Below are 12,155 nucleotides of genomic sequence, written 5' to 3' on the forward strand. Positions count from 1 at the left end.
AAACCAAGAGCACTGGGAGCACCAGGAATTCTGGGAATCGTAGTTCTGGTGGCAGGAGCATTGTGGGAATTCCTAACACTAGAGCAAAGTGAGCCTGGAGCAAGTTACTATTGCAGTTGGGGGATGGAGGGAAAGCAAAGGTGAGAGACATAAGTAAAGTTACAGTGTCGAGGAAAAATTAAAGGGAAGATATTCTGCAACTTCTAGGAAATCTCCACCAAGGGAGCAAAGCAAAAAAAAAAAAGACCTCTATTATTCTGTGAGCACCAAACCAAACTGGTTTGGGGTCTCAGACAATTCACTCATATGATTGCAAAGACAGAAACTCCCGGATTGGAGAGGGGTCCCCTGAGGGCTCCCAGATTGGAGAGGATGCAGGTCGGGCTGAGGCCCCCCCCCCCCCCCCCTGCACAAATCTTTGTGCATCGGGCCCCTAGTTAGCTATAAAGCATTAAATATCTTAATAATTATAAAATCAAATTCATGACAATAGACAGATATTAATGTATCACCCTAACTTTTGTGAGGAAAGGGCATAGTTTTTCTTAACTAAAAATTTGAAGGGCAAAGCTTCCTCCACAAGAAAGCAACTTAAGTCACTTAACCTGACTCACTAGTTTTTATTTTGTACCATGGTAATAGTTAGTTTTCACACCACTGCACAGCACTTAGAACCAGGACTTTTGTCACAATTTAGGTAGCTAAAGTACACAGCTTATATTGTGCACTTTTGATATTTTTACATTTTTAAAGGTACAATATATACTTTCCCTGGAAAATTGAGGAGGTATACTTACGCTCCTTTAATGCCCCTATTGTAAGCAATAGGGAGGTGCTCCCTCACCCACCAAAAACTTGAAAATATGAGTGCTTCTATTTGTGTTAAACACAACAGTTAAAAATATAGTCTTGCTAGTCTAAAAAAATGCAAAGCTATTTTAGACTTTATCAATATTAAACCAGCGAAAGAACATCAATGAATAGGGCTGGCCAGCATCTAAAGGTCTAAAAAAATGAATTTCAGTGGGAGTGCAGAGAAAGTTTCAGAAATGAACATTTCTATCAAAGCAGAGATATTACATCTGATGTAAAGGAGCCATCAGGTCTGTTGGGAAAGACAGGGTCACAACCTGTATGTAATATTCCTTAAGACACTGTTTAATTTATGTACACCAAGTAATCTCAACAAGAACTCAACTTCTCAGGAAATGTTTCCAAAACACTTGTTTCTGGAAAAGAACATCCCTATCATAAACTCATATCAACATAATGTGCATTATATTACTGACATTGTTTTAAGTCCTCTAGGGGTACTAACTTACACCATCTTCACAACTCGACGAGGTAAATACTGTTATTATTTATACCCATGTTATAGATGAGGGAAGTAAGGTATATAGAGGCTGAACAATTACACAAGGTCACACAGGCAGTTAAGTTGTAGAGTTAGTAATCAAAACCAGGTAATCTGGCCTCAAAACCAATAATACTAGGCTCCATGGATTTCTCATCATCTACAAATGCAGATTTTTGGGCCTGAAATGCTAAGGCTCAGACACTGGGACCTGGTTAAATTCATTAATGTTCTACGAGGCCCTATCCATACCTTCTAGCTTTTTGTTTGTTTTTTAATGTATCTTTTATTGATTTTAGGAAATCATTGCTTGGCTGCCTCCTGCACCCCCACCCCCTACTGGGGATCAAGCCCAAAATCCGGGCATGTGCCCTTTACGAGAATCGAACCCAGGACCTTTCAGTCCACAGGCCAACACTCTATCCACTAAGCAAAACCGGCTAGGGTCATACCTTCTATTCTGATGACGTGTTTCCTATTAAACTTCCATGAATTACTTTGAATATTTTGTAAACAGTCTAAATGGGAATTTACATTATCTTAAAAAAGTGACACCAATCTGTTTGATGGGCTTAGAAACAAGGCAGAAAAAATGTTTCTAATGTTTATATTAAAATCAACATGTCCTGAAAATGACTCATCTCAAAAAAATACATGGAATTTGTAAATATAAGAAAAGTTAGTACTCCCAATATTCATGTATGATAGTGGGCCAACCTGGATGAGAAAGTATTGGGGTAAGGTCAGATTTGTTCCAGTTTAGTTTGTAACATAGAAATAGATGTCAAGAGGCATTAACTGTTTATCCTGTGACCTAACACTATGTCCTACTGTTAAAATCCTTAAAGAGCTCACTACCATTTAAAAGCCAGAAAAGTTATGCCCAGCTCACCAACCATTTTTTGTTGTTGATTCTATAAGAGCTCTCTCATCCCAGCAATACAAAGAGAAAAAATTAAGTTTTCTTTAAAAATAAAGACTGAATAGTCTGGTCGGTGTGGCTCAGTGGTTGAGCATCGATTGATCCATGAATTAGGAGTTTCATGGTTCGATTCCAGGTCAGGGCACATACCTGGGTTGCAGGCTTGATCCCCATTAGGGAGCGTGCAGAAGGCAGCCAATCAATGATTCTCTCTCATCACTGATATTTCTATCTCTCTCTCCCTCTCCCTTCTCCTCTGAAACCAATAAAAAAACATTTTAAAAAACAACTACTGAATGGAGCTAAACTGATAACTGAATTGAGTAATGCTTTTATGTAACTTGAAGAAATTAGGAATAAATTATATTAGAATTATTTTAATAAATTTGTTATAATTAAGAAAAGTTAGAAAATACAGAATCACAAAATCCTTTGTCACATTCTTTATTCCAAAAATAATAGATCTTGAGTACAAAATAACTTTAAAAACGCATTTGTGTTTAGTTATCAACATATGCTCATCTAGAAGGTGAGTGAAAATAGGCAACTGATAAGTTAATGTATATTATGTTTTTGGCTGCCATTTCTTTTAATATGTGGACAGTGATGGTTCATGAAAAAGCAAACTTTATCAATCTTAAATGCTCTTCTAAAGATAAAGAGCTACAAATAATGTTTTATTAGATACCCAAGGAATCTTTAGGTCAGCTAGAGTAAAAAAATAGGCTGCTGCTTTTATGGTCAATTATTGGAAACTATACTGGCAACACTTCGCAATGTGTTTATGCTTCATAGTCAAAACTATTACTCCTTACTTTGCTCAATGAAAAGTTCAACACACAGTTGGAAATTTCAGTCTAAAATTAAAAAAAAAATGCCTTAAATATACAAGTCTGGGTTACTTTGGCAAGAAAGAGCAATAATGTTCAAATGCCATGTCTCCTAGCTTTTATGATGTTTGGCTCTCAAGAATCAACACTTGTTCATTTTCAGTATTATTATAATATGATTAGTTGATAAACCTGACACAACTTTTAACTTGTCATTTTTTAAGAGGAGAGGACATTTATAGCAGATACACAATATACTAAAACTTCAAGGACTTGAAATTTCATGTATCATGTGCCTATAAATAAGAAACTAAATGCTAATCTAGTAACATCAATATCCTTGCTAAAAAATAAATCATCAAAAAACATAGGGCACTTCCTCCCTACATTATAAAGGGTCAAAAATCATAGGTAAAAATATAGTGTTTCTCCAATCAATTGAAAACAAATATACTTGGTAACAGACTAGTCCAATCTAGAAGACAAATAACACAAAAATGAGCCAGTTATATTTTAGGCATAAGTGACAAATGTATTTCTTTTTATTGGCATCCAAGTTTTTTCCAATGCATTTCAGTAACTGAAGTGTTTTGATGTAATTTTACTTTATTCCACTGTTGGTCATAGTTTGAGCCCTACATACTCCCTTCCCTTTCACCTCAAAGGGAGCTCCTTTGTATGTAGCCACACACTCATCATTGGTGTAAAGGTCAGGCTGGATCTGCTCCCAAATCTTCTTCTTAGGATTCAGCTCTTTGTCAGGCTCTCCTGTTGGGAAAAAATAAAATTATATAACTAATATATTAATAAATTGTCCATGGACATTTCTAGTGAATTGTCTTGGCACTACTTTCTGATCTTTAGACCTGACCAGAATTTTAGCACTTACTGTTAACATTTATTTTTATGATGTAAGCAATTTATATTCTTGATTAGTAAAATGTATTTTGTCATTTCCTTACAAATACTGAAGATCTTATTTTTCACTCTTATATTTTTGCAAGTAATATAGCTCAATAAATTTTTCCACAAATTTAAAAATATAAGATACTCTTAAAAATTGTGAAGCAATGAGAGCATAATTTCATGTTAGATTTTTACATGTGGCAGAAGCAGCGTATGCTTTACTGTATGTTTCATTATACAAAATAAATGTCTAGATTGTTGCTATAGTTTTTAAAGATTTCTTATAAATACTAGAGCATGGCTTACATGTTGGGATTATCTAGCTAAATATAACTACCTTGGGTTTCACTTGCTACACATTCCATTTGGTAAGATGGAAAGAGACAGAAAAGGGTAGCAAAGAGACAAGTACTAGCATTTTCTAAAAACCAGGAATATATGCTGTTGCATGCAGTTCACACAACAACACTTACTCTAATTTCAAATATAGAGAAACTGGGGCTCAGAGAGGATAAATCATACAATTAACAAGTTAAGTCAGGATTCGACACCAAAACTTTTGTTCTGCTAGTAGAGCACTTTGCTTCCTAATATAATAAACTATGCTTTAGGAAAGAAACAACATTCTGACATTGGAATGCCCCATCCCCTCTCTTTATAGTAACTCACACTATAATATTTATGATCAATAAAAGACAAACTGTAGAATAAATATATCTGCGTAGGCTTAAAGAAAGCCAATATACCAAGCAACTCTCCATTTAATGAATGATAAGGAAGTAGAGAACAAAGTTTAATATAACAGCATTTTATACCTAGGATATTCAATAACATTTGGCATGAAGACTCCGTTCAAGAAACAATTTTTAAAAAGTAACGTATCTCTTAAGCATTAGCTTCAAATGAAAAAGGATTTTCCTGGAGGTAATAAAAAAATATTACTGAAGTACAATATAACTTTCTAGATCTTTTTTTAACTGACTCCCAAGTTGAAATCTCTTGGAATTACTTTAAAAAGAATATTTTAAACATTCTGGAACTAATTTTATTTTATATCTTTATTACATCTTATTATTATCTACAGTTTATTCTCTACTCATACTTATATAGGAATAACAAAACTGAGAAAATTGGTTGGCCATGGTAGCTTTGTTCTTTTATTAGCTCTTCATAAACTGCCATGAAACTGGCAAGAACATACAAAAATGTCCTCTGATATGCAAGTTTTCAAAGATGACAGAGATTTAACTGAATGATGTATTCACAGTAAAAGAACATGCAATGAAACTAAAACTGAAAGACTGACTATAAAAGTGAGGATTTCTCTTAGTCCTTTAAGACCACTAGATTGGACATTAATTATTATTAATTAATAAACAGAATAGGAAAAAATAAGAATATATAAAGTATCTACAAGATTTTTATTTTTTTGTTTCTAAGCCATTCCTAGTCTAAGAGCAAAATCTTATTTTGCTTGTGCACAAATCATGTGGAGAAGTGAGCATTCCAGAATTCTGAAAAGCTGGAGGCAGAAACACTGTTCAAGGAGACCTGAGTACTAACCCCAAATCTCCCTCACCCCCACAAAAAAGAGATGCTCGCTAACTGATGATGAATTAATTTAAGAAGCAGAGTGTCCCAGACTTGTGTAATAGCTTCTTATGAAGAGCACAGATTGTGCAGTAAATTCTTGCTGAACGCAGATGTAAGCCCCAAGTACAAAAAGCTGTGGTGCAGCAGAAAATTAAGCTTTTTGAAATGTATAGAAAATAATATTCATAATAATACATAACACATATCATGCTTACTATGTGGCAGTCATTGCACTGTTTTACATTTATTTACTTATTTATCTCAATAAAGCATATAAAATGATTAATTACAATCAATTTATAGGTGAGGAAATTAAGGCCCAAAAGTTATAACTAAGAACTTAAAAAAAAAAAAAAAAGGGGGGGGGGCAGGTAACTAAGTGTTTCAAAAGTTAAACCTCACAAAACACATGAAATAGATACCATTAAAAACCACTTCTTGCCCTAACCAGTTTGGCTCAGTGGATAGAGCATCGGCCTGCAGACTGAAGGGTCCCAGGCTCGGTTCTGATCAAGGGCATGTACCTTGGTTGAGGGCACATCCCCAGTAGGGGATGTGCAGGACGCAGCTGATCAATGTTTCTCTCTCATCAATATTTCTAACTCTCTGTCCCTCTCCCTTCCTCTCTATAAAAAATCAATTTTATACACACACACACACACACACACACACACACACACACACACACACACATATACTTCTTAAAAACAAACAAAACAAAAAACCACCTTCTTATAAATGAAAAAGCTGGGACTCAGAAAGGTTCCCAGGTCACTGACCACTTGTGGAGCCAAGATCTGAAAGGTTTGAACTTCTTATATAAGACTAATAATTTTCAAGTAATTTTAGATTTGAACTAAAAATAAACTAGAAACTAATAAGAGGAACCTCCAAAGCTTAACTGTTGTCTTTTAACAAACAAGATTCAATACTTGAACACTCTGAATGTAGTTTCTAGATTTTAATAAATCAATAAATGAAACAAAAATTTGAGATTATTATTAAAACCTGTCACAGTATGATCACTGAATATAAATCAGAATGGAAAATCTTGGATGCAGTGTTAACCTTCTGGCTTATTGAGTATGTTTTTGAACAAAATACTATTTGGTAGGGTAAAAAGCTAGCTGGAAAGTTTAAATCACCTCCTATGGAAAACATTTCCAATATTTTAAACAATTTTTTTAATGAACTATCTTTTCCAGAGAAGTCTTTCATCATTCCTGTGTGTTATATCCTTCTTCTAAATCTTATTTTTCTAATTTTCTTCCCTTTCTTACCCCTCCCCCCACTTTTTGGCACGGCTATGCGAAGTAGGTAAGTGATGATATCAATAAAAATTCTTCAAGCTAAAAACTACAGAACCTCTGAAATTGCTAAACACATGCCAATAATCACCATTTGGAAATGGTTACATATATTGTAAGAGAACTAATCATTCAGAGATTATTTTAGGCCAACTAATTTTAAACAAAATGCATAGGGAATAGGAACTATTTCAAGATGAGTTTGTACAGATGCAAAAAGCTATGATCACCTTCTCAGCATTTAAAACCTACAAAAAGCAATAAATACAAATTCCAGAGTCCCAGGCATTCACAAGTCTAGAATAAGAACCAGAGATTTCATTTTAATTGGGCCATTTTTTTTGAATAAAATGCTCATGAATCACCAGCTTCTCTTTGATATCTTCCATGGCCGTTAAAAGCCTAGTACTAACTTACTTAATTTATGTTTGATAAACTGCGTTTTTGAACTATAATAATTGTAACTATTGCACGAAAACTAAAGTATAACTTGGCAAGTAGGGGTCAATTAATTTGACAAAGCTAATAAACAGGGGAAAGTGGTTTGGTGGTTTGATCGGAATGATCTTGCAATAATGAAGGCAAATATTCAGGCCTGTTCTTAAATACATTGTTCTTGTTTTTAACATGTTTTACTACTACATTTCTTTTTATTTTTTCATTAACCAATTTATTGAGCTCCTACTCTACGCCAGGCATTTTTCTAGATCAGTGGTCGGCAAACTCATTAGTCAACAGAGCCAAATGTCAACAGTACAACAATTGAAACTTTTTTTGAGAGCCAAATTTTTTAAACTTAAACTTCTTTTAATGCCACTTCTTCAAAATAGACTTGCCCAGGCGTGGTATTTTGTGGAAGAGCCACACTCAAGGGGCCAAAAAGCCGCATGTGGCTCGCGAGCCGCGGTTTGCCGACCACTGTTCTAGATGATAGGAATATAGCAGTGAATAAGAACAAAAAGGAAAAATCTTGATTTCATGATGCTTAAATATCTGTGTGAACAGACAATAAATAATGTACAGTATATTAGATGATAAGTATTTTGGAGAAAAATAAAACAAAGATGACATTTGAAAGATCCAGATAGGATGAGGGACCAAGCAATGGAGATACCTCAGGAAAGAGTCAGGGGCTCAATTAAAGTGAGGAAGAAATTGGAGAGTCCGTGCAGTTAATGAAAGGCAACCATAAGGACTTGGACTTGCACTCTGGTCAAATGGGAAGCTTTTGAGCAAAGAAGGAATATAATCTGACCTAAATCACTCCACCTACTATAACTGAAAATAGACAAAGTGCATGGGTAAAAGCAGGGAAATCAGTCAGAGGCTTTTGCAATGATTTAGATAAAAGATGTTGGTGCTAAGACCAAAGTGGTGGTGGTGGAGATAATGAGAATGATTCTGGGTATGTTCAGAAGGTATACCCACTATTATTTTGTGAAGGAGAAGCTGCATGAGAAAATAAATACCAGTTGAGAGAATGGAGTTCTGGTCAGATGATATGGAAAATGGGAATTCTGGGGGGAAGACTGGGATATGTATTCTCTCTTCAGACAGTGCAGAAGGCAGCTAGAAATGTGACTGGATAAAATAGTCAAGGAAATAATGTGGGGGGGGGGGTGAGAGAGAGGGAGAGACAGAGAGAGAGAGACAGAGAGAGAGAGAGAGAGCGAGTCAAGTGTGGAAAGAAAAAGAGAAGAAGTAAAGGACCAAGATCTGGGCACTTCAATGTTATGAAGTGATGCAGCTAAGGAGGAAGCAGCAAAGGAGATGAGAAGGGCAGCCAGTGAAGCAGGAGACCACCAGGAAAGTGATGCCAGATGTCAAGTAAATAAAGAAAAGGACTAACTGAGAACGAGCCGTGGAGAGCTGCTAGAGAGGAATTAGTGATCTTGACCAGAGCAGTTCTGGTAGAACAAGGAGGAGAGAAAACTGACTGAAACAGGTTTTAGAGAGAAGAATAAAATATAGACAAGATTTTGTCTTTTTAAAGAATAAATGGATGCAAAAGTGAAACACCTACATACCATACAGGCTTTACAATTAACCATAACTTATATTTATAATTAAGATTCAATATTAAGAGAAATAAACATGGTCTTGGAAGTTAAAAGTCTGAATGCAAATTTTCATTTACAGCAAAATCAGTGCATTTTCAGAAAAAAAGAGAAAAGGTTGTCATTGCCTTTGTCTTCTAGTTATAATATTATTTTCAAGTTAATTTTCGCTTGGTGCTTTAGGGACCAGTTACCACTTTTAAATATTAAAATTTATAGCTTCACACATTTACGATTAAAAAAAAGTATTGCGGGGGGTAGTTTTTTAGCCATTGTTAAAAAAAAACATTACTTAGCATCCTTCTAAACTCAATGGACATTTTCGGTTCTATAGTTAGAAAAAAAAAGTTGCTAAGTATAAAAGCCTTTCCAAGACCGAAGAGCAATTCAAAGGTTTGAGCCCCAGTTGCAATTTCTATACCACACTTAAGTATCATGAAATGTAAATCTCTAGACACTGAGCACATCAAGTGAACATGTACCAGCAGACACCTTAAGCTTTAAAATGCAAAACAGATGCTGGGGGGAAAAAAAAAAGCACTGGTAAATCATGGCTCTTTCTGGAAAAGAAAAAAATAAGACTAATGGTGTGTTGTGTAGTATTAGCTGTTATTTCCTTTCAGATTAACTGCTACAGAAGCAGTAACTGATGTGGAACCATAAGAAAGATGAACAATAACAGACCTCATGTCCCAAAATTTATCAATTATTCAATGCTGTTTGGTTCAGTTAAGCCTATTGTAAGTGGTAAGAATTCAGGCAACCTCATGGGCCATTTTAAAATTAATTTTTCCCACCCAGCTCTTGTAGCTCAGTGGTTGAACATCAACCTATGAACTATGAAGTCACAGTTCAATTCCTGGTCAGGGCTCAGTTCCCCTTAGAGGGCGTGCAGGAGGCAGCTGATCAATGATTCTCTCTCATCATTGATGTTTCTCTCTCTCCCTTCCTTTCTGAAATCAACAAAAATATATTTAAAAAAAATAAAGTTGGGTTTTCCCTTCTTTCACTTTACAAATATTTTTTGTACCTTCTTAACATATTCATGTGCTAAGGCACAAGGGGAAACTATGAATTTAAAAGAAATATCAGGCTTTGGAACAATGTAAATATAGACACACACACAAAAAAACCTCAGAGGTGAAGAATGTAGCAAAGGCAAGAAATCCATATGGGCTATTATCGTCTCTAATGCTGTCACTGAGTAAAACTTACTTTCAATTTACTCATCAGAAACATCCAAATAACAACGGACTCAACTGCTGAAATGTTTACCTGTTAATTCTATGAGGTAAGGGAATGAAATATGTCATTGAAATAAAAGCTATATACCTTCATTAATGAAATAGTCCAGATTAATTCACAGTAAGCAACAATCAACAAACAAAAATGCTATAGTATTAGCGATTCAGACACATTTGTTTAATCCTTTTACTAATTCTGCATAACTTTAAGCAACTACATTGCACCAGGCCCCAGTTTCCAAATCTGTAAAACAGTGAGTTAAAGATTTGATTTATTCCATTTCTAAATACAAGACTCTACAATTTACATTAAGAAAAGAAAACTCAAAAATTGTACTACATCTTAAGTATTTAAATAAAAGGGAAGGCAAATGTTAATCTGGTAAGGTAAACCAATATTTATTGTTTTTTTCCAATGCGTGTTGAATCTTAAAGGAAAAGATCACCTTTATTACTATTCTATTCCAATTTAGTGAATGAAACCTCTAACCAGAATTTTAGGTGTCAGGTACAGACTTACTCCAAAATATGAGGTTTGGGGAAATGTTTTGATATTGTTTGTGGGAGAAGAATGGTGATCATATGCTGCTAGAATCCAAAGCGACCATGCTGCTTTGAGAAATGATTCAGATTGGGATTTTCCCAAAACCCAATTTACCAAAAAAAAGCACAGACCATTATGGTTTTGAATCTACCAACCTTCAAGATATACAGAGGCATTCAAAGTCATGGTACTGGTTAAACAATCCCTTTAGATTAGTCTACTTTTGATTAGGAAGGGGTAGTTTAGTTTCAAGGAAACTATAATTTCATCCACATTTTCTATCCTATTCTAATGTTAAAATTCTTCATATCCTAATATTTCATCAAACACAATTGACATAGGATAAAAAAACAGGCCTACATAATCACATCAGTCTGGCTATTAAATTAAAACTCAGCTCTTTCTACAAATATGTCTCCAAATCAATTCTGACTTATAAACCTAATTCTGTCTTTTTTAAAGTTGAAATGTTTATTATACAGTATCTGAGTTAAACTAGAAGTCTAGACTACAATAGTAATATGTGACAGTGTTCATATTTTAATTAAAAAGCATTCTTGTAAGTCAACAGCAAAAAAAGATGTACATCTCAATATTAATATGGAAAATGACATGAGTAGCTAAAAGTATTTAATAAGTAGTTAAAAAGGTGTTGAGATCACATTAGTAATCAGAGTGGTATATTAAATGAGATATTATCATTCACCTGTAAAATTACGAAGTATGAAAAACATTGGCAGTAACCTGGTTTGGTATGGATGTGGTGAATTGGTTTGTTTTTTTCAATTGGGATGACATTGGTTAATAAAATCATAAAGGGTTCAGGTGTACAATTCTATAATACATCATCTGTATATTGTATTGTGTGTTCACCATCCCAAGTCAAGTCTCCTTCCATCACCATTTATCCCTCCATATACCCTCTTCTACCTTCCCACCCCCCTTTCCCTCTGATAATTATTATGCTATTGTCTGTGCCTATGAGTTTTGGGGTGTTTCTTTTTTTCTTAATCCCTTCACCGTTTTTCTCCAGCCCTGCAAACCCCCTCCCCTCTGAAGGCTGTCAGTCTGTTCTCTATGAATCTGTTTCTATTTTGTTTCTTATTTTATTTTGTTCATTAGAGTCCTCATCTGAGTAAAATCATAACCTAATTCTACTTGTTACCCTAACTTATTTCTCCTTCTCCCATTATTCTAGTCAAATGAATATCCTTTAAGTAAATTCAATCTTTTAATTTCTAACTGTTTATCCTCTTTATAAGGTCCTCCCTCTTTAATGAAAGAAAACTTTATTCTGCATCTACCAAGCATTCTTTCTCTTCTGCTTCAAAGACCTGTTTGAAAAACTTTCTCATGCATTATAAAGCTTCATCTGTCTCAGGAGCATTTTACGGGAGA

The 12,155-nt window shown here is 34.6% G+C and overlaps 1 protein-coding gene across 2 annotated transcripts in view; it reads right to left on the reverse strand.

The window, feature by feature from the left end:
- Positions 1–2,706: 2,706 nt before the first annotated feature.
- Positions 2,707–12,155, reverse strand: part of AIMP1 (aminoacyl tRNA synthetase complex interacting multifunctional protein 1) — a 30,720-nt gene continuing 21,271 nt past the window's right edge. For both annotated transcript variants that reach the window (XM_008150252.3, XM_054726809.1), the window contains exon 7: positions 2,707–3,874. In XM_008150252.3, coding sequence (XP_008148474.3) covers positions 3,708–3,874 — 167 coding nt within the window. In that variant the 3' untranslated portion in view covers positions 2,707–3,707. The remainder of the gene's footprint in view (positions 3,875–12,155) is intronic.

This window comes from Eptesicus fuscus, chromosome 2 (assembly GCF_027574615.1).
Source record: "Eptesicus fuscus isolate TK198812 chromosome 2, DD_ASM_mEF_20220401, whole genome shotgun sequence".
Classification (NCBI taxonomy): Eukaryota; Metazoa; Chordata; class Mammalia; order Chiroptera; family Vespertilionidae; genus Eptesicus; species Eptesicus fuscus.